This window comes from Thermobia domestica, chromosome 4 (genome assembly GCF_964235325.1).
Source record: "Thermobia domestica chromosome 4, izTheDome1.hap1.1, whole genome shotgun sequence".
Taxonomy (NCBI): domain Eukaryota; kingdom Metazoa; phylum Arthropoda; class Insecta; order Zygentoma; family Lepismatidae; genus Thermobia; species Thermobia domestica.
This window is the reverse complement of record NC_137457.1, coordinates 249544710-249568809: the sequence shown is the minus strand read 5'-3', so window position 1 is coordinate 249568809 and position 24100 is coordinate 249544710. Positions and strand designations below refer to the sequence as shown.

Here is a 24100-nt window from a genome sequence, read left to right as displayed (position 1 = left end):
CCTTTATTTTGACGTCTCTCGTTTCTCTAATGCATTTGGGATTGCAGAAAATAAAATTAACAATAGAAGAATTATTTTCCTTGCCTTTTCGTTAGTTTTATGGCTGTAAACTTTCCCTCTTCTTATGAATTCCAGTGCAAAATTAAAGAAACTTGAATTATATTCAACACGAGAGAGCTTATTAAGATGTTTCTTATTCTTAACGGCACTCCCAGGTCCTTGCATTTTGCCTTCCAAGAGTTGTCAGATACATTGATGTACTGAACCCAAAGATAAGCTTCCAGTACAAAAACCTTGGGGCCGCGGTGGCTCAGTGGTAGAGCGTTCTCCTCCAGTGCTTGTGGTTCCGGGTTCGATCCCAGCCCCCGCCAAGTGAACTTTGTGGTGGACAAACACCGTGTGCGTGGGTTTTCTCAGGGTTCTCCCGTTTCCTCCCACTTTCTTCATTCCACCATTTCATTCATTTCTCATAATCACCGTCTCTTTTAGCCTAACCGGCATAACCGTAGGACGTAAAACTCAAAGATTTCATTTTTTCCAGTACAAAAACCAGCTTATACTTGCTAGTTTGATAACGGTTAGGTTGTGTCTAATTTGATTTCCGACAGAATAAAGGTGAAAGACTGTAGGTGTGTCTGTAGGAGCTTTATTGCATAATTGCTGTCGAATTTTTGGTGTTTCGGGCTGTGAGATCCTCAACAAGCGAAAACTCAGTAACAACCACAAAAAGTAATAATAAAAAAGAAGTAGTAATTAAATGATTGAATTTTCTGATATTTTTTTAAAGTCCTACGTTTGTGCACCCAGGTTAAGGGAAACAGTGATTACGAGATGGGTGATAATAGTGAAATTAATAAAATGGAGGGACATAGAGTTCCAAAGAAACCCACGCACACGCTATTTTTCCACCAGAAAACCCACTTGGCCAGAGCTGGGATTGAACCAGGACCTCACACATCAGAGGTGACTGCTCTACCACTGAACTACCGTGGCCCCTTTTTCAGATGTGGCTTGTTTTGTGTGTATTTTGAAACCGAAGTGACAGGTGCCATTTCTTTTGCTTATTTGTAGCTAATATGCTCTTAGATCATGGGCGGCGATTAGGGGGGGCAGTTGCCCCCCCCCCCACTTTTTTGAAGTGACCCATTAATGTATATAGAGTTTCATTTGGAAATGTTAAGTTTTTGTGTGTAGTACTGGTTCATAGAAAAAAATGTGCCGTATAATGTTTTTCGTTGCGTGAGTAGGCCTTCCCGCGGAGTTAAGAAATTACAGGAATTGCGTTTTAATTGCCACGGAAAATGGTCCAAAAATTATCCTTCCAGGATACTTTTCTTTCTTCTTACAAGGGTTCGATATCTTAATCAGTCGCTTTAAAACAAATTGAGAGAATATTTCGCCAAAAAAATCTTTCACGAGTTATTCTTTAATTGCACAAAAATCGAAAGTTCCTAAAATGTCTTTCATCTTTCTAATAGTAAGGAATATTGATTAAAAGGAGAGTAATAAGAAACAACTTCTACCTTCTCCATTGAGTTGTTGATTTTGAGCTTAACGTCCTTTTCAGCAACGAGGCTATATGAGACGGAACCTAGTGATTAACGTGGAATTCGAAACACATGAGCTCCGACCAGGAATCGAAGCCGGATCTCCCATACTTTTTATATTGTTTTGCAGTGTAATATACGAGTGAAATGGTGTGTTTAGGGGTGTACGAGTGTATATACAATTAAATTTAGTGAATTCGACATAACTCTAGGTTTTATAACTGGAGTGTGGAGTGATTCTAAGTATTGTTGTGTTTTGATATGTGTCCAAGAAAGTGAAAACTGCACCTAATGGCAACGAACATGTTTCGGGAAGCTGCAGAAGTATTTCTTTAAATGTCGTAGCATATGCTTATAGTAATTTCTGTCTTTCATTTTCTAAGAGTAATAACATATATTTAATACCATGTGTGGAATTAAAAATATAAGTTGTTCATTAATCCCCAGTTTCAATATAATTTCTACAGAACAAGCTTCATTATTCATTACTATGATTAATATTATCCTTTCTATTTATTTGTTTTGCAAATTTTTTATTAAATACTCCGATCACAATTTTCCAGACAGAATTTTAAGATGTTCATTAGCAAGAAATCAAATCTCTTCTTACACCTTCGTTGTTTAAAAGTACAAAGTGCTAGTCCCTACTTGCGTTGCTCTTGTCAATTTGCTTAATAAAGTATGAAATACGTTATACAATATTTTAACTGAAAAAATAGTATCCTATTAGTTATACAACCTTTCGTCAAATAGTGTTAGAAACAAACAAGGAAGCTAACATTAATATACAAATATTCAGGTCTTGCCCCCCCCCCCACTTTTAACGTTCAATCGCCGCCACTGTCTTAGATGGTATCATTTAACTAGTGCATTAGCTATAAGTACCGTAGTTTATGTGTAAAATTTAAGACAGGGGAGAGCATTGAAGTGAAATTGCTTGGTGTATGTCATGTGAGCATTTTATACCGCTTCAAAGATACACTTTCTTGGAAGCAATGCTGCAACATTATAATGTCTGTCGGTCACGAAATCAGAAAATGGTCATGAAAGTCAAGAAATTTAGCTTTCGGGTCACGATTTTTAATCTGTACAAATATCGAGTACAAATAAATTTGCTTTAAGTGAAAAGTACGAATACAACTTCGAATTCTGTTCCTTTGTTTTGTTGTTAGACATTCATGTACTCCCTAATGGGTACTTAACAATTTGTAGCGACAAAAAGTCGAATAGAATTTGAATGTAGCTACAGTGGTTAGTTCTAAGTTCCTTATCTGTAAATATCTGATAATGGTGATACAATAATATTAACACTTGTAATATTTCCAATATCGTGTACAGGTAGTTTTTGCATACTACTGCTATATTGTCCGCCGTTTTGATAGCGCCAGAAATTATTTTTTTGCATCTGTTAAGTACTTTTGTTTCATTTGTAAAATAAAATTATTCATTCGATATTATTTTTCTAAAATTTTGCCTAGGTGCTATAAGCGGCCAAGATGGCAAGCACAAAATGCCGGTTTATCGAACGTGGCTCGCACAAAGGAAAGGGCATTGCTGTTTTCACAAGTGGCGGTGATTCACAAGGTAAGTAGTTTTGATGTTCTTAGAACTAGTAGTGATTGCTTCTTAGAACAGAGGGAAAAACCTGTTCCCTTCCTTCTCTGCCTCTGACTAAGGATTTACGTTATTTTAAAAACTTTAAAAAGTAATTGCATTTTCTAGGGAACAAGTTCATTCGTTGGCATATGAAATCAGACAGACCATTCTGTCACTTTTCTCATCTGTGCTGCAGTTCCATTGAACATTCAATTATTGACCGGAAGAAAGAGACGTTTTCTTTCGAGAATAACCGAACAGACATGAACCTCACAAAGATGAAGCTGCTGGAAGCAGTGTCGTTGAGCTTTTCCCTTCAGTGCATTGGACATAGTAGAAATTTAGCGTTTCGTTCAGTTTAGCTCGTTTATATAATTTTATTTTATTAAGCAATAAAACTATTCGTTCATCCTTTGTTATAACGTTGTATGTGATATTGTAACACTTTCTTTCTTTAAAAAAAAAATCGGAAAGGATAAGGTTTCAATACTCCCCATTAACTTTGAGCAAATAAAACGCATAGGAGCAGGTATTCAATACCTGTTCCGTATGTGCCGTGTCGGAAGTTTCGTCTTGCACAAATTTAACCAGCGAATGCATGGTTAACTAGATTAAAATTGTGTCCTTTTAGTTCACTGAATTTTATGATAATGCAAGGTTATTTTAAATGACAGGCCTACCCTTACTTCACAAATCTTAAAACCAAAACAAAATCTTACAAGAATAATGACCTGTATTGAGTACTGTCCGGAAACGTAATACCTCTCTAGATAACTCGAAAGGTGGATAATTATGTAAATTTAAATGAATACATCAAGAAACAAATGAAATTGAATATAAATTCCTTTGATGCTGCAGGTAAATAGCTACAGGCAAATGGTTATCCATCTGAACCCAGATATTCACATGGTCAATATCGTGCAATGTTTGGTTTATGTTGAATTTTGAATCGGATCCCATTGAGTGCGCAAAATGCAACTTTATGGTGTTTTAGCGCACATATGAGACTACAATCTGGACAATTTTGAACAAATTCGCAGGGACATTTCTAGCGAAATTCAAAATTCAAATTTGAATTTTTGAAGTTTTTTTATTATTATTATTTTACAGGTTTTTTCAATATAGTACAACTTGTAGAGGAGTCTTTAAGCTTTCCAATAGTGTTTATTTCATGTCTCTAGTGCACATATTAACCATTTTATTACAATTTTTAATAATTACTGTAACTGAAAAAAAAAAATGCTCTTTTTTGACATTTTTGAACACCCTGTATGGGGACAGTTTCAGGAGGAGAGAGGTAATATTTGGGATTTTTTTTTCATCTCTCACTGTAATAAAGCTGTGCACCAATTTTTACAACAATCTGAGATGGTCAAGTCTGATGACTTAGTGATTTGACATGGAATGTCCCTATTATAATTTTACGAAATCTATAACCATATGTTTATATTAAATGATAAATTGCAGTATTGACAATGTTTAGTTTGTTATTAAGAAAGGACTTTTGAATGTCTCAGAATTCAGTGATATAAATGTAGATAAATGGTCGTCATTAACAGTCCGAGAAGTATTTCCATTCAATTACTGCGTTAAAAACATTCGAAGGATCGACACAGAAGTGGGTGAGCGACATCGCAATAAGTAGATGACAACAATGTAAAACTAAAAATATTAGAACGTTTGATTATCTCAAAGGTTTTCTTTACCGAAGCTGAAATTAGCATTTGGAAGATATAATTGCTGAATTTGCTTATAGAATGTTATTTAAAAAACTTGCGAACAATTTGTCAAACATAGTTACTTTTACTGGAATTCCAAATAGAATTCAGAATGGTCTAGTAGCACTGTAATATACTGTAATAATAGCACTGTAACTAGGGTTGCTAGACGTCCGGCTTTTAGCCGGACGGTCTGGCTTTTGGACATAAACATTGATGTCCGGCTTTGTACCCAAGCCAGACGCGCTTTTGTCCTCCTTTTCGAGTTTGGAGACTAATTAATAAAACAGGTCGACAAAGTTTCAAGGTGCACAAAATATTGCAAGAATGGAGATAGGATGAATGTTATTAGTACCATGACTTTATCAAATACATGATCGCGGGACTCTGCAGTACTGTATTTGGTGAATCGAATGTACAAATTTGGAGAATTTCAAACTCGTGACATCTTACATTTTCTCCATATTGAATTGTAATGCAGAATGTGAAAGAACATCAAGAATGAAATTACTTTGGACGGATTTTAAAAATAGACTTAGTGTTGATACTTATGAAGGCTTAACTTCAAATCTGTATGAAATGTAGCAGTGATGGTGATTCTGAAACATGTTTGTTGCCAAAAAATGTATAATAGCTGCTTAAGTGACAAATCATTGATAGAAGCAGCTCAAACGGACTAAAAAGTATCTTTAGTATTGCTGCTTGCTAGTGAGTTTTCATTTTGTAGTTGTACTTTTTGTATTAGTTTACTATAATAATGTATTAATTTCTATATTATTTTTTTCCTTTTCTTTAAAATGTGCTGTTTGATATAATCTGGAAGCAAACTTATTTTTTTTTAATTTTTTTTTTTATTTTATTTATTTATTTTTTTGTCGTCGTCGAAGTGTTCTGCTTTCTGATTTTACAAATCTAGCAACCCTAACTGTAACACTTCGACGGATACTTACAACAATGAAATCCCCACACTATATGGAGCGGACACAAGCCGGGTGAAACTCCTTGCCCTGATGCGTCCACGACAACCACTCATCCCTGACATTCTACAGACGGTTGGAAGCTAGGAACAGTATTCGTACTTCTCCCTTCACTGGAATCCCAATTGAAGAATCCTGATGCCAGGCCAATGGACTAATGTGTATTTGGACTTGTGAGACACCACCTTTCTGTTTGTAAGGTGCTTAGTTTCTGGCGTCTTTCAAAGCGTCCCAACAGGAGTGGAATAAAATACCTACAATACGCCTGTAAAGAAATCTTCTTCAGTGAAAAGTGCGCTGTCGGACAATTGTCAAAAGTATTGGTCGTCTGGTCATAGGTGATTGAACACTTGAAAGTCATGTGTATGGAAGCCTATCACCCTATTTAATACTTCGTCCTTTGTTTTCTAGTTATCATTGAAAATTTACAGTAGAATAAAAATAATACAGTAAAATATCCATATTTTATGCACAATTATTAATTTTCTTTATTAGAATTAAATATTTATGAATCTCAATTTTAGGGAACAGTTTTTACATGATGTTGCTATGTATTGTCGCAGGTATGAATGCCGCTGTTCGAGCTTGTGTCCGTATGGCTATTTATCTTGGATGTAAAGTATTTTTCATCAGAGAAGGTTACCAAGGCATGGTTGATGGCGGTGATAATATAGTGGAAGCAAATTGGTCATCAGTATCGAGTATTATCCATAAGGTAAATAATAAAACCTTATTTATATCTTTTTTTCTAATATAGAATTGAAATCAATAATATTATAGGGGATAGGAACGAAATGTACAAGGATATCACTATAAGATTAATATTGAGTAGCTCATTTTCCTGATCTATACCAAACCCCATATCGTCGCAACTATTATTGAAAATTAAAAATAAATAAATAAAAGCGAGAAACTTACCATAGGATAATTTTTCAATGTTGTGTATGAATGTGAAATTTGTACCTAAATACAGCGTGAGGATTTTAGAAAATTATATTTGCAAAAGTGATTCTTCTGTGATACAAAACAAGCATTGAAAAAAAAACGGGAGTAACATCTTTCTCATGGCATTAAATATGTATGACACACTTTCTTTCTCCCTCTGTATATGCGTATTATTTTGACCCCTCCCCCCCAAAAAAAAATCAAGTGTTCGTAGCAATATGGGAACTTCTTATTCTGTATTCTATAGAAGAATATTTCTCAAGTTCGTAATCAGTCGTAGTGATATTATAAAAATATGTTTGTAAGTAATAACATTAATGAATAAATGTATTACTATGTTCGTTATTATTTAAAGAAAATGTGTTACATATTTTATGCTCGATTTCTGTAATGAAAAATCAAAGTTTTATTTATTAAGCTGTGCACCTTGTACTGTATGGTTAAATTCAAATGTATAAAACTATAGATGCACATGCTACATACATTCTTGAACGCGCATGCGATTCTACATTCACCTTGAGCTTATTACTAAAATATTAATTGATATTTAAAAAAAATCTTTATAATATGCAGGGAAAGTATTTTTTCTTCAAAATTGAAAACAGAAAACAGGATGCGCCTTATATGTCTGCAAATACGGCAATAAAAGAAACGGGAAACCGTTGCAGTTTATCAATTTAAAAAAAAAGTAACAACATTTAAATTTTATTCCTTTTAAAATGACCAAAACTGATGAGATAAAAATTCAATTTAAGTAAAAGAGAAGTTCAATAAAGTATCGATTTCTAAAAAGAAAATCGTGACCTTACTCAGCCCTGATTCCAACCAGTGTACCCTGTATTTCTGTCGTTGGGTTTAATTTTCGAACGTATTCACTACTACAACTATATGTACTGGTTAAAATATCGTCAGGTGTATGAAATAAAATGTACAGGGTGTCCGAGAAGTTCTTCCCTGATTACAGAAATTGATAACTCAGGCTAGAAATAAGATAGAAATATGAAACTGGTGTTGAATTGTTTACAAACTATAAAAGTTTTGGTCACATCAGTACACTTCCACATGAGCGCCCTTGGTAGCACGTAGCACATCTAGGCGATATTCAATTTCCATCCACACATTAGCCAACATCACTGGAGGGATCGATGCAACGACTGTGGTTATTCGTTGCTGCAGGGTTTCAAGATCTGGTACACGTGTTCGGTAGACCTTTTGGCATCTGTAATTCACGTGAGGCCCTGCGCACCGATTTCTTAGGACTTCTCAGAAAAGACTGCCGCACAGCCTCCACCGTGTCTGCTGAGGTTCTTGGTCGACCAGACCTCGGAAGGTCAGCAACCGACCCTGTGTTCTTGAACTTCTCATATCAGGCTTTAATGCTCTTGACATCAGGTGGAGTCCTCCCAAATGTTGTCTGGAACTGTCTCTGCACCGTGGTTGGTGATCGTGTCTCATGGTACCACAGAACACACTGTGCCTTCTCCTGGTTGGTTGGCATGGCTTCTTGGGCTTCTTACTTACGTACTACAAACCTAAAACAAAAAAAAATTGAGACTTGGTAAAACAGAGCAAACCTAACACAGACAAAAACTTTTATAGTTTGTAAACAATTCAACACCAGTTTCATATTTCTATCTTATTTCTGGCCTGAGTTATCAATTTCTGTAATCAGAGAAGGACTTCTCGGACACCCTGTATGTAGTCACTAGTAAGTCAATACAGGTGGCAGATATGGAGTAATTTATTTAAAGGGTGCACACTACACAAACTTTCACTTACTAATTAATTTATATTTACGTCCTTTTTTAACAGCGAGGCTATATAGGACGATACTTACAGCTTAAAGTCAAATCTGGACCACTGTAATAGATTCGATGTTGTCCCACTTGTCCAAATTGAACCCCAGATTTCGTGTACTAAACTAGCCGCACTGGAATATTGCTTCTCTTGATATCAACGAAGTCAAGAAATGCCAGGTTTGGTTCGATGAAAGATAGGTAACCATTCGTACTCACCAGATGGTGTTGGCATGCGGCATCCACCCAGCATTATGAAGACAATTGGAGAGCTAGTTGTAAGAAAGAAGTAGCGAACTCCGGTTTAGAAAGCCAGCATTAATGGTCAGCCTATGTACTGACCACACATCACCCCACAAGCCAGCTGGTAGACCCTTGCCTCTAAGAAATGTTGCTCGTGAGGTGTAGTTTAGTTTTTAGTAGTTAGTAACAACACTGGAATAAATATTTTATTTTTCAGGGTGGAACAGTGATAGGATCTGCCCGATGTCAGGACTTCAGAGAACGTGCTGGACGTTTGAAAGCGGCCAGAAATTTAATCCAGAAAGGCATTACTAATCTTGTTGTCATAGGTGGTGACGGTTCTCTTACTGGAGCGAATCTATTCAGACAAGAATGGTCTAGTTTGTTGGACGAGCTACTCGAAACAGGTTTGATTACTGTTTTGTTTTTCCTAGTAACTTATGTTACGTATTCATCAAATATTCTGCAAATTTATCTTTACTCAGAAAATGAAGACAAGTTTTAAAAATACATATTGCAGCGTATAAGAACATGTGCAGGTAACATTTACTATGAGATCAAAATCTAAGATAGCCATATACATCTTCTGGTTCTCTTTAACATATTAACTGCCACATCAGTTGAGTTGAACTAAAACTAATGCGTCAGTCACATTAGATTTAAGACCGTAGCCTCGTGAGCCATATATAACTCATACATATCTTTATCTTGGGAGCCACATGGGGTGCAGCAACTCATGCTATTGTGCTGTAATATTTATGCAATCTGATAGGTTACCCCCTGGACAAAATCCTGCAGTTAGATAACTCTTAACAATGTGTTTCATTAAAGTGTAGAGATTGTTTTGTTCTGAAAGTTCGTAATCTATTTTCGTAACAAAACACCGTGGCTTCCAGAAAGGTGACGTGTTGTTTGCGACGGTATTTTCATTGTGGATTTATCAGATCTCGTTATCGTGAGAAGTGATACATACTTCGCGTAATAGCTTAGAGTTGGAAGGCACCTCTGTTTTTGATTCCCTGTGAATAAGGGGTAAGTGTTCTCGCTTCCGGAACGAGAGGTGTCTCATATAATTTTGCTGCTAAAAAGAAGAGTATAAAGCTCCAAACAAACATCCCTAGCATTAACTCAGGATATCCCTAATTTCACGATACACTCATAAATTAACATAATTGCACTTTCTCTTTTAACGCAGATATTATTGGTATTACCTCTTGTTAGGTAAGGTTCTATTTGTCTGTTATGCTATGCGATTAAAGAACCAAGTTATATATATTTAAGATATATATATATATACATTGGCGTTTCTGGCATGTAAAATTTGGAGGGGACATCAAAGGAAATGATCTGACTGCTAGTGAGTATCTAAATAAATTAAATTAAAATAAAATATTGAATATTTCGTATTTCAAAATATTGGGGGGACGCGTCCCCCCGCCAAAGACGCCCATGTATATATATATATATATATATATATATATATATATATATAAATTGTGGGTATTACAAGAATAGGAAAAGTTACAAAATGTAAATTATAATAATAGTACACATGTTAATTTACGAAGCTCAAAGGTGATCTGATGTAGCACTTCTGCTAATTTCCACTCGTTCTAATATATTCTAAAGCGTATTTAACGCTTGAATACTTCTAATTGCGCTTTTCATACTAATTCGAGGACGCTGAATGCAATGAAACTGTTTTGAAACATATCCTTTTGTGGAGTTACGAGAGAAATGACAACAAACTTGGTTTCTTTGAACTGCCGCGTATGACTGCTTGGATACATTTCTCTTTGAGGTTTTTACACTAATTTTGAGAACACTGGATCAAATGGCAGTGTTGTTAAACATATTTGTCCTGGCATCCCGAATAAAATGGCTTCAAAGTTGAGCTTCTTGATATCAAATAGTTTCTGATTAACGATAATTTTGTATGTCCTATCTCACCTTCACCCTCGGAGTAGGGCAATGAAAATTCTCTTGAAGTATCTCCCGTTAAGCAACTGTCCCAACTTCTGATTATTCTTTGCTAAGAAGGACTTTGGTAACTGATTCAATCATCATCCCACTTCGTTACGAATTGCTTGTACAATGCGTATCCTTCAAGGGCTCCAATGAATCAGTCGTTCAGGAAGAGATCTGAGCTGGAAGGTGGATGATCCATAAGAACCCAGCGAAAACTGCACTCAACCCATTGTTGTGTAGTAGCTTATGTGCTTGCGTGCGTTATCGTGGTCGTAATCGCACCGTGTGACAGTTTTTTTTTTCGCATTTCAGAGTTTAAATAAGCTGTCACAGTAACGTTGAACGTTAATCGGGGATCAGCAACCATTCCGTCACAGGTCCATTAACAACGAGAAACACTGTTCATATGATCTTGCCAGCCGAGACAAGTGATGTCGTCTTTTTTAGTCTTGGTGTCGCAAGATGTCACTTTCGTGAGTGAAATCGTGGCACCAGATCTTATCACTAATCACAATTTGCTTTAAATAAAATTGTCCTTCGATGTAGTATTAGCTGAATGGTTTTAAGCCATATCTCCATTCGTTTGGCTTTTTGATCTTCGGTGATACCCGGTATGCTCATTGGCCATACACTTGCATCACTTCAATTACTTTTCAGGACGTTGTGGGGAGATCTGACACTTACGTTAACAGCTCACGTAGGCTATATTTATACGGTATAGGTAGTGATAGGGCAGACTCACTAATTACTGGAAAACTAGCTAGTTCGAGAAAGAAAATGGACAGTATTTTTAAATTTATTTTGTGTATTATTTATATTTAATATTTGCGGAGTGTCAAGACAGTAGCACATCTAAACATGTTAATGAACATTAAACATGATATTCTTTGATATTTGTAATTAATTGGTTTTCTACTTAACAGTGTTTCTGGGCTAAATGTAATACGTATGTAAAGAAAAACAGTCTAAATATATGTTATACGATGAACCCGATGAGGACAGGGTTGGCAATGAGGAGTGAGTGGAGATTAACTCACACACACACACAAAGTGAGTGGGATTATGACAGGCATTCTGCGAGAAATAACGTTCAGAAGACACTTATTGATCTGTTTCTTTCATTCTTCGATTTTAAACCATTAGTTTTCGTGCATTCTTTCTGTTAGAATATTGTAGAAGAGTTTACTTTTTAAACATATTTTACAGGTTGTTAAATATCATAGCATACAATCGCACGTGTCACTCATTTATTTTTTCTAGTTGACGATAGTGTACTGGAAATTTTTCTACTAGGACACTGGAAATATTGGAAATATCCAGGGTTACATCCACATCATCTACCGTAAGTTTGGTGGATGATACAGAATATCTGACAACTGCGATATGCGACAGTTGTGATTATATAAGATTTCGAGACAATTGCAATCATTTTCTTGGGAGAGTCATTTCAAAAATATGATTTGTGATAATTACCACCACATTGTTAATCAGTCATCTATAGTTTTGTATCAAATTAGTAATTAATATTTGATATTGAGGCTAAAATCTAATCAAAGACTCAAAGAGTGAGAAATATTACCCACATAAAGGTATATAATAACCAGATGTACTGTATGTAGCTGAGAAGATTACAACAACAGAATATTTTTTGATTTTTTTTTTTTCAAAACTGAATGATTGTATCTTGGATAAACCGTCAATCGCTGGCCAATAAGATTGTCAAACGGTTTGTAGCGAGCTTAAGAGCTCCAATAAGCAATTTACAATTCATGGTGATTTGGATAGCACCAAGGATGAAATGAATGTATTTCTAAGCTGAATGCTAATTATTCGTACATGGTGAAGCTTCTGTTATTGGGAAGTTAAAAAAAGATCATTTTGTACATGAGTGGTTGGAAAACAAAAATATTTGTGGATGGTTGGTTAGTTGGAGCTAAACGTTCGTTTTTTCAGAAGAGATTTAAGGGTTTTTCTTCATTTTTCCATAATTTTGGTTATTCGAGAATGTCCTCCATATGGGTCAACATTCAACAAGTACAATAGCGTAAAGGAAGTTACTTAATTTTACTTACTACTTACTTAGGATTCAATTTTAACATGTAAAGCTTATTTTGCATTAAGATAGTGTTTTTCAACCGTTTCAAGTCTGAATCTCAAATCAAAATGTATTGAACTATATGGGGACCTGGAACGTAAAAATGTCCGTATGTTATTCTAGAATTACTTTAATTAACCAGCTGCTGAAATTTAAAAGTCAAACACATTTATGAAACGATTGTGACTTTGGACTTTCTTGTTTGCTTCTTTTTTTTCTTTTTTTTTCTTTCTTTTTTTTTTTTTTTTTTTTTTTTTTTTAATGAGCGGGGTATGTTTTTCTCAATGATATTAACTTCAGTCGTAAATCTGAAAGTGCATGAAGTCTACTTTTATACTTGGTTTTCACTTTGTTCGTTTTACCTAAACATGTAATGAACAGTGATATGAGCTATGCAGTGCCTCAGCATCAGAAAGTTCAGAATACATCTCCCTTAATAACATCTTGAAAATTAAAATCTTGAAGCTAATATGATAAGAAAACTTGGCGACCCACCATACACTCCTCTTGGAACCCTCCCGTAAGTCGCGTCCTATAAGTTAAGAATTGTTGCATTAGGATAATCTTATTAATTCCACATTATATAGCTAGCCTCTATATCTAATCCTTCATTCAGAACTGTATCCTAATATTGATGTATTTTTTAAAAGGGGAAATCACTAAAGAACAGCGCGAGAAATATCACCAGTTGAACATCGTTGGAATGGTAGGGTCTATTGATAACGACTTCTGCGGTACTGACATGACAATTGGAACAGATTCAGCTTTGCATAGGATCATTGAAGCCATAGATGCTATCGTGTCCACAGCTTATTCTCACCAACGAACATTCATTATGGAAGTTATGGGAAGACATTGCGGGTATGTATACAACAGTATTACCTTAATTTGTCCGTACTAGTGTTGTATTGTAGAATAGTTATACGTGTATATATGCATTTTAAGGTTTTGTACATTTATTGTATTCAGTGCCTAATGTAAGATATAATTGAGCATGACTAAATAGTACCATTTGAAGTAACAAATTTTGAGTTACGCAAGGTCACCAGGAACGCACCAGTGATGCGTTAAGATTATTTAGCTAATATTAAGCGCATCGGAGAATTTTTGACCGATCATACCTCAAGAGTATGGTTACTTTTGGTATCTCGGCTCACAAAAATAACTGGTCATGAAAGAACTAATTGGGCTTCAATTTGTACTCCACCATGAGGACATAATGCCATTTCATGAACTTCTCTGCGTTCTGATCTATTGACGATACATTCAACTGAACGACGACTTTGGGCACTTGCCCTGTCGAATATACAATTTTCAATACCATCGAATTCTGTATTAAACATTGTTTATGAAATGTTATTAATTAGATCAAGAATCAAGTGTAAACAGACAAACGGTGCTTAACGGTTCGAAACCGGTTTTGACCCACTAATAAGTATTTTATATATAAAGTTCGAATTTCAGTCTCACGGCCGCATATAATGTTTTCTTATGCAAAAATATTGAACTAATTGATTGCTTTGACAACGAAGGTTACGATACGTACATGCTAATTGTTAATAGTTTTATTTGAAAGGTTGTTCTCAGTAAAAGAATAAATCGAAATAACTCTGTACGTGAAACACGACTTACGATATTGACAAACTATACTTGACTGCTAGATTAACACTCGCCCAGCGAAGATACTAGAAATAACGTATCCGACGAACATAGGGTTATTTTTCACCCATCAATATTTTAATTGTTTTTTTAAGGAGAACATAGTATTATTACTAGATTTCCAATTAATTTAAAGTTTGATAGTGGTGAGCAGAAAAATAAGCACACTGCTGGACAAAGCTGCACTTATTTAATAAAAACACATATACACGTGATGTTTCGATCTTCTAGCCAAGATCCTCATCAGACGTACACTCTGATGAGGATCTCGGCTAGAAGATCGAAACGTCACGTGTAAATGTGTTTTTATTAAATAAGTGCAGTCTTGCTCAGCATTGTTTTTATTTTTCTGGTTTTATTTGTAAGACGTATGACTATGATTGTGTGTAGTGGTGAGCATATTGATCTTTAGTGGCGGATCTAGAAGGTAAAAATGGAGGGGGGAGGGGGCAGTCAGAACCCAGACTATGATAGCTTCAGCACTTTCTTGTTGCTGTCTAATCAGTTCACGAAATAATCTCATCTGAAGTTTTCAAAAACTTTTACTCGAACATTATTACCGCACAGAGAACAGACGCGCACAATTTATTTACATTGTTCGTCTGCATGAGTCAAATTGGACTAAAATGTTTGATATTTACTCTGACAGGCAGTGTTACCAATTCATGAAAGGAAATTTCCCGTCCGTATAGACATGACATTTTCCAATATAATTCAGTGTTTCCCGCAAACATATAACGCACACAAACATACCCAAATATGTATATTACCATGTGTTTCTATTGATACATATTTTGAAGAAAATTATCTCATATCCTACATATTTGGAAGAAAATGTCCCGCATTCCCGCCACTCATATGCATTTCCCGTTCTGTGGGAAATTTTTGCCACCTGGCAACACTGCTGACATGTTGGAGCATGTTAAGGGAATGAGCAAGTGACCATGAGTAGAAGTGATTATGCAGGGTGAGTAAAATAACAACAAATCGGACGGTATGAGGTAGACAAGACAAATAAAATATCCTTCACGTAAACAGCGAAGATCGGGTCATTCAAGACGCAGACAAAGAATTGTTTATTTGTGGTTGACAAAGAATGCTAGGGTAATAGAAGTGTTACTGCATGGTACAAAGGTTAATAGAAGCATACTTAGGCCGATGACCGAAAAAAAGAAGAAGAAATAGGAAAAAAATGGTAAAATATTTATGGGTCAAAAATGACCCCATCTCCGTTGGGCGAGTGTTAATAACAGACAGTTAAACACTTTACTGGCCTTCAGATTTGTTATAAGGTATCATTACACTACCTTAGAAGACATTCTTCTCTAAATAGGCTGACATCCTATCTGTGTAATTACTTGCTCAATAAATGCACTATTTAAAAGATATCCACCGATATGCGTTGACAATTGTCTTACATTTTAAGTATACTAGCACAGAATATAATATACGCGCTAACATATTCTCTCATGTGGACAGTATAATATTTTGAAGCATTTCTCGCCACACTATTTATTCCTACTACATTTCTCCCTCTTGATATAATTTTCCTTTTTAAAAAGATCTGATTATCTCCTACCGAGATGTAATAAAATATTAAAAATCATCATCTCTGTGACACATGAAAATGCATAGAAATTATCTCCCCTGAGATACATTAATATCACCAGTATTAAATATATGAGATAGTTTTTGGACCTCTTCATCGCAGTCGGATCCTAAAATTTCGAAAAAACTTTCCCTCGATGACGTCTAACACCATGTACCGTGGGGGTGCTGGTTTCTGATGAATTATTGTTACTATTACAGTTGGTAAAATATCGATGAATTAGATTGTAAGAACGTTGTTACGCACGGGTGGCCCGCTAAAGCAATAGAAGGTTGATGCCTTGCTTAATATACTGAAATTTAGTTAAAATGTGTATTGAAAAGAAAAATTGTGTTTCCGGAAACATCAACAGAGTAACATTATTGCAGACTTTCATAACTTAGTTTTCCTCATTACCAAATAATGCAACATGTAAACAGTTATTATAACATCTTAAACCTGTTAGTTGATTAATATCTCGATATTACCTTCAGAACTTACCAGTATACAGAACAAATCTTTGGTAATAGAACAGCATTTACAGGCAGAACAGTAATCATGTGAAACATGGTCCAATTCAGCAAACAATTAATGACTCCGCAATAAAATTAATGATTCTTTCGAGGTATTTTACTGCTTAGTTAAATTCAGGCAATTATCATATATGAAACTTTTTATAATAACTTACTCGTAGCGTTATTTTCATTTAAATTACATATACTCTTTCGAAGCATTAATTATATTATAAACAAGATCAGTCGTAAATATTGCTTAATATCTGAGCTGCTCTAGATGCCATTAATGTCCTTGAATTTTATCTTGCAACACTTTGATTATTGTTGCAAGTAGTAATTACACATTTAGTCGTTCAGTACATCTAGGCTAGAAAGAAATTCAAACATACATACAATTTCTCAGCCACCAAAGGTGGTGTTCAATGTTCATTTCCTGAGAGTTTGGGTCATGGCGAAATTAGTTACGAATTCGTAGGGTACCTTAGCCAAATCCCGTAATGCTCATAATTGATTTTAAGCACAGAACAAGATAAAATTATAAATCACATTTGGAATCTTTTTAAAACACTCATGCTCTTACACCGTAGCTATTCGTAGCGTTCGCAAAGCGCTTTTATTGCGCATGTGTACGCTTAGAATATGCTGACCATGTATTTAAATGTGGATGGCTAATCACAATGCTCTGCAAACGCGAAAGCAATAAAACACGCAGAGTACGTCGGCTCGAGCGTATTTAGTGCGCTTCGGAACAATAGACCGCCTGCTGTTTAAAAGATGTCTAAATGAAGGAAAGACGTGGATAAGGAGGTTTTCCACAAAGCATCTTCCAAGCAGCTCTTTCTTGCCAGATAAGGAGATTTTAGCAAGAAACAGCTGCTTGGAAGATGCTTTGTGCAGAGTGTTGGAACTCTGCTATTATAGACCTGGACCTGGCAAAAAGACCTGGAAACCCTGACTGGCTCACAGTATGATTTATAACTCTGGCGAAAGTACAATTACCGAGTAGCCACCTAGGCCGCATTTGCTGCGGGGGTAACGCATCAAAAAAGTCATTCTCAAATAGCTATACGCTTAGTTTCCAAGTAAAATTTCGTGAAGTCGTTTATTAGGATCAAGCAGTGAGACTTATAATACCGTGTTATTGGTATGTCTATCCGTTACTCTGCACGATAACTCGTCAACGGGTGCGATTTTTTTGATTCTCTTCTTTTTGCAATAGATAGCTAGAGCGATTATCTCGACCGAGTTCGTTAATAGAATTAATCCGTTAACGGATAACGGTGATTTTAACGGTTGCTATCTGTAGCCTGTATTGCATGCACATAAGCCATTTCTTTAATTCTGATTTTTTTTTTTTTTACAAGGTATTGCTAGAGTAATTATCTTGGCCACGTTCGTTAGTGGAGTCAAGCCGTTAATATCTTAACGGATAACGGTGACTTTAACAGTGGCTATCCATATCCGGTATATTGAAATATTTCGCGTGATCTTCTCTACTGTCTTTACCAAAGTTTATTTTCCTTTTAGTGTAAGCTATATGTTTCAATACAAGTGAATAATAATTTCACGGCACGGAAACTAAAGTTTGTAGCGTCCAATTTTGGATTAATATTGCCGAAATCTTATATATAGAAATATTTGTTTGTTTGTGTGTTTGTTCATTATACTAAAATAATAACTATTTGTTACTTATACAAAGTATTACCTGGTTCATGAAATCAAATACTTGTGAGAGAGATTCCTTCGTTGAAAAACTTTTTATTAGACATCAATTCTGTTTAATTTTTATATTTGTACATTTGCAGATCTTATATCAACAGCGTGTATTTATATAATTATTTCTATGTATATTCATACTATAATAATTTCTTCTCTGTTTTATATTCGGGCTAGTGCTGATTTTAAGCACATCTAGCCCGTTACCATTGTAATACAGACCCACACCATTAACTTGGTCTACTTCAGAGAGATTTTATCGAAGAGATCGTAAGCTATATACAACGTTTTGGTTCATGTCACAAGGGAGGAGGAGAGGGTTTCAAAAGGGAAGAGGTGCTTTAAAATTTACATTAAAAAATAGGATATCTCATGAATTTTTCATGTTAGGAAGATGAAACTCGGTATGTAACCTCATTTCTAAAAACAAGTTCATATACATATGAAGGTTGTTACAAAGCCTACCTATGAATGGAGCAGGAGAGTTTAGGGATGGGATTACTTTTCAATATAGTCCCCTGATAAGTCAACACATTTTGTCAATCGAAGTTCAACTGCGTTAATTTCGCTAGTACAAAATGATTTGTCGAACGCGTGTAAAATTTCATCTACGATATGCATGACGTCATCATCAGTGTCAAAATGAGTAGCTTCCAACTTCTTTTTGAGCATTGGAAAGAGATGACAGAAGGTGTCAAATCAGACGAATAAGATGGGTGGGAGACGAATTCGTAGCCGCAATGGTGGATCGCTGCCATTACGATGGGTGATTTGTGGCTACGGATATTGTCTTGATGAAGAAGCACACGTGGTGTCAGTTTCCCTCGACGCTTCTGCCGAATATTATCACACACTTGTCGTAGAGACCTGCATAATACTCCCCAGTCACTTTTCGCCCCTTTCGAAGATATTTCACCATCACTATCCCTTCCGAATCCCTGAAAACTATCACTTTGCCTGATGGCACTGACTTGGCCTTCTTTGGAGGGAGGGGGATGAGGGGTGTTTCCATTGCTTGAAATTTTATTTGGACTCAGGTTGGTAATGGTGGGCCCAGGTGTCATCTACTGTTATGAATAGAGTGCAAAGGCCAATCTGGATTTGTGCGGAAGAGATTAATTAATACTGTCCCTTGAAATGTTGCGTCTGGCGAGCTTTTGATTCCCATCTTGCAAAAACCTTGCTCATTCTCAGAGATGCTTGGTGATAATTGAGTTAACACCTACAGTGGATAAATCCACTGTCTCAGCAATCTGCTTGATGGTCATTCGCGGATCATTTATGAAGATTTCATGCACTTTGTCAATGTTCTCCTGGGCCTTCCTGATCGAATGTCATCTTCAACGGAGGTTCCCATCTCTTAAATTTGGCTGTCCATTTCTTCAATATGGCATATGAAGAACACTATCACCTAAAGTAGCAACTATGTCGACGTGGATCTCGATGGGTTTAAACCTTTTTTGTGGAGATATTCAGTAACAACTCTCGTCTTCAATTTCTCCGTTTGGTCACACTTCGCTCACTCTACTGTCTTAATGAACCTGTAACAATAGAGTAAAAATCGATATTAAGACCAAATTTGATATGACATCATAGGAAGTTTTAATAAATATGGCTAAAAGTATTACATGTCTAGTTACAATATTTCTTGGTTAGGCTTAGAATTTATGTGACAACCCTCGTATATGGCTTAAAATCTTGAAAAACCACTGTGGGGATTAGACTCCTAGGGAGTGTAAAACAGGTGACATGTAAAAATAATCGAAAATAACCGATTTAGTGTCAATTAATAGTTTTCGGGTCGCTGAGATTAACAGTAACACTTTCGATGTCGCTCAAGTTCAGTTAGTCGAAATTTAACCCCCATGGTTATGGGGGCGTGAAAAATATGTTCAAAATGACTGATATTACAATTGAATCCATAATTTTCGGGATCATTTGCGAGGGAAATGGTAGTTCAGTGGTAGAGCGCTTACCTCTGGTGGGATCTCGAACATTGTATACTATAAATTTTGTAGAAAATCATATTCAGCGTAATTAGTGCTCAGGTACACCTGTATTAGGTACTAATACGTAATTTATAAGACTTAGAATTCCTCATTCTAATAATGATTGACTTATGTTTTGTTTGGAATTTCTGTTAAGATAGTTGTATTTCAATATAGAATCATAAAGTATCAAAGCAAATTTGGTATTGCAGTAGATATAATGTAACTAGTAAAGTACAGTAATGTAGTTTAATAAAGTAGTGACCAAGTTTTAATTTTTAAAGTTTGCCTGGGTTTTTTCTTTCTTTATATAAGTGTCCTGTTTTACAAAAATATTATTTATTTTGATTTTTTGTTATATTTTTTATTTCATAAATTTATTTTGCTTAATGTCCACAAAGTGAAGTTTCTATGTAAGACATTTTTCTCCAGGTATTTGGCAATTGTTGCATCTTTAACAAGTGAGGCTAGCTTTGTGTTCTGTCCAGAAAATCCACCGCCTCACGATTGGCCAAATAGGTTGTGCAAAAAATTGGAGGAGGCAAGAATCAAATTCTTAAATGTTCAACTTTTCTGTTTAGGTTGCTTCATCTAAATCTGTCGCATATTTTAGATGCAGATTTTGTTTTTAAACGGCTTTCTGTGTTTCCTTCAGTTTGAAATTTATAGATGATTGTAGATGTTCAACTTGCCATTAACTCGAATATAAAATATACATTTCTCGTTAGAAAACGTAATGTGAAAACTAACATACCATGTTGTATATTGTTTGTATTAGACGTGTGTCTATATCACTAGTTAGTTCTAAAAGCTAGATATGCTAGATTGCTGCTAATGTGTGGATTTAATGTTATTGTGATGTCTTGATATTGTCTTATTTCATTTCATTTTATTTTATTTTATATGTTCCTAGTTTACAGCATTTTGCGCTACTATGTACCATAAGGGCCGCGGTGGCAATGTACCATAAGGTAGAGCGTTCACCTCTGGTGTTTGGGGTCTCGGGTTCAAACCCTGCTCCCGCCAAGTGAACTTTGTGGCGGACAAACACCGTGTGCGTGGGTTTTCTCGGGGTTATCCCGTTTCCTCCCACTTTCTTCATTCCACCATTTCATTCATCTCTCATCATCACCGTCTCCTCTAGCCTAACCGGCATAACCGTGGGACGTAAAACTCAAAAATTTCATTTCATTTCATTTCATTTATGTACCATAACGAAACTTCATTTTATTATCGCTACATATATTATTTGTCTTTAGAATTTGCAGCAATGGCAGCCGATTTGCTGAAAGCTTAATTTACAAAGTGAATTAAACTGATTCAGTGCAAGTCTAAAAGTAAAATAAATAAATAAATAAATAAATAAATAAACAGTTGGCGTAACAGCCTGTTTTGTGGGCTTAAGCCTCCTCCAGCCTAGCGGCGAGCACGTGGTCCCTAACAGGCGCATCAGGAGTTTTGTTTTCACTTGGCTCCTCAGTTTGCCTCACGACGCTGAAAATTAGGAAACACCTCCGGGATTCGAGCCCGTGACCTCGTGGACGTGAGTCGAACGCTTTAACCACTAGGCTACGGTGTCCCTCTGCAAATCTAAAAGTAACAAGATTTTATTCTGCATTGGACAAAAATCTACACAAAGTCTTAATTAAACAACGAGGAGAAATAAATAACTTAAAATCAGATAATCAAGTACTTTCTTTAATGCGTCCGTAAGATTTCTCGGTTCACATTTGTCCTCCCTTTCCTGTGACCAGATGTAAGTTTTGTAAGGAAACAGTTTAGAGGGTTTTTATCAGCCAATGGAAAGTCAAGAAATGAGCAAGAAATTCAGGAAAAAGGTCAATATGTTACACTTGCGGTTAAGAATTTAACTTATTACAGTGAAGCAAGAAATAAATGAAGATACAAAAAATTTCCACCTCATCATTACAAAGCTCCGTGGAGTCGTTGAACGAGCTCATGATACGTGAGGGTTGAACAAGAATTTTCAATAAACAACGTTTGGTTGAACACACGTTACGAAGCTCTTTAAGTGTTTAGAGATTTGTGTATAGAGTCATTGGACTAGCTTGTGAGTGTTGAGTTATTTAAATCTGTGATACAGGCAGTTAGGAGCCATAGTCAAAAACGAAAAGAAATTGAAGAGAATTTGTCATACAATCTAAAAATCTCAGAACAAGGAAAGGACACTAATCGATGGAAGAAAAGTGGGTCCATCGAAACAGTTGACATAGAGATTAGAGCATAAAAAGAAAAGGAAAGATTTTCATTACTTTTGATACCTTAGGTTTTTCTAAACAGCTACTGTGAAATTTCAAATAATTAATTGAGATATTAAGGTTTATTTAACTGTGTTTCTTAAAAATTATATTTTGTATCTATAAAATGTAGAAGTATTAAATAATATCCTTATTCCTCATCCAAGTTGAAGTGTGAAATATCAATTTTTATGAACGGTATTCTTCAACAAAGTTGGCTGTCCAGCTCCCTTTGAAAAGCCACAGTCGGAATTAAATCAAAAACCGACATATTGCCTTTTTAAAGCAGGGCGGGTGCGCAAGATCTTTTGAATATGACTGTACGTTTAAATCATTCTTTCTTCGTTAATTATAAGTTCAATTCTCGTCTTATCCGACCATTTCGAAAGACTTTTTTCCATTAAATGTTTATTATTCTTCTTCTCGTAATTGCTAATTATAGCATTACCTGAGTAGCAATCGATCGAAAGAAAGTCAAAACTTTTGGATTTGTTATTTTCATAGGCACTCTGGACTAGCACTTGGTATGAAAAAAGTTGTGTTAGTTTTGTATTAGTTAAGCTTGAAATTACGCATAAAGTGGTTTTGTTTTTAACTTACTTATCTCAAGATTAGGCGCAGGCGCTTAAAACATTAAATTTGTTGTACCAAATATGCGAATTCAAAATGTTACTTCCCTCCGGATCGGAAATGACTCAAAAGTAAGGAATATTGAGAAAGCAAAGAGTGAAAAAGTGACTGACTAGACCGGGGACTCCAACCCGGGGCCTCCAGCATACCGTGCCGATACGTTAACCACTACACCACCGGGTCCGCTTCCCAGAACAGCTACTCCCTCTCTCATTCTCGAGGTGGGTGTAAAATTTGCTGTGTAAAATAAAAAATCGGTTCTTTCCTCCTTTCATTAGCACATATGTAATCACAACCGTCATAAGCTGCTCGGTATATGGACACAGAATTGTCCAATCACAGCAGGGGGCTGTGGTACAACCTACGTGGTCTGAGTGGAGAGCACCAACCTCTAGAGTGAGAGAGTGAGTGGCTGTTCTGGGAAGTGGGCTGGTTGGCGTAATGGTTAACGCATCGGCACGGGATGCCTGAGGTCCTGGGTTCGAGTCTTGGTCTACTCAGTGACTTTTTTACTCTGCGTTAAAATTCACATCTATAGAGGATTTAGTGTGTAAAATAAAAAATCGGTTGTTTCCTCCTTTTATTAGAATATTGACAAGTTTCAAATTGTAAATCTAATGTATTAATAAAACATACACTGACCAAAGTACTCGATGTATTAAAAACATTTGACATCTAATGCAGTGCACAACATTTCTGGTCGCCAAGTTGCCATTGGCGACTAGAAATTTAGAGCTGGCGATTAGTATTCAATAGGAATGGTTTCAGTCTGAACTCACAGGGCTGTAAAGTTTCTGTTTCGCACAAAAATAATCGTCACTTAGTGAGAGAAAACACGGAATGCGAAGTCTCCACAACGGA

The 24100-nt window shown here is 35.8% G+C and overlaps 1 protein-coding gene across 4 annotated transcripts in view; it reads left to right on the top strand.

Annotated features, from left to right (window-relative positions):
• The window catches only part of Pfk (ATP-dependent 6-phosphofructokinase), a 118990-nt gene that overhangs the window by 4335 nt on the left and 90555 nt on the right, over nt 1-24100 (top strand). For 3 of the 4 annotated variants that reach the window (XM_081755698.1, XM_081755697.1, XM_081755700.1), the window contains exons 2-5: nt 3026-3131; nt 6402-6553; nt 9040-9229; nt 13536-13746. In XM_081755698.1, coding sequence (XP_081611824.1) covers nt 3044-3131; nt 6402-6553; nt 9040-9229; nt 13536-13746 — 641 coding nt within the window. In that variant the 5' untranslated portion in view covers nt 3026-3043. Of the gene's footprint in view, nt 1-3025; nt 3132-6401; nt 6554-9039; nt 9230-13535; nt 13747-20783; nt 20893-24100 lie in introns of all 4 variants that reach the window. The other variant, XM_081755699.1, reaches the window with a different exon arrangement.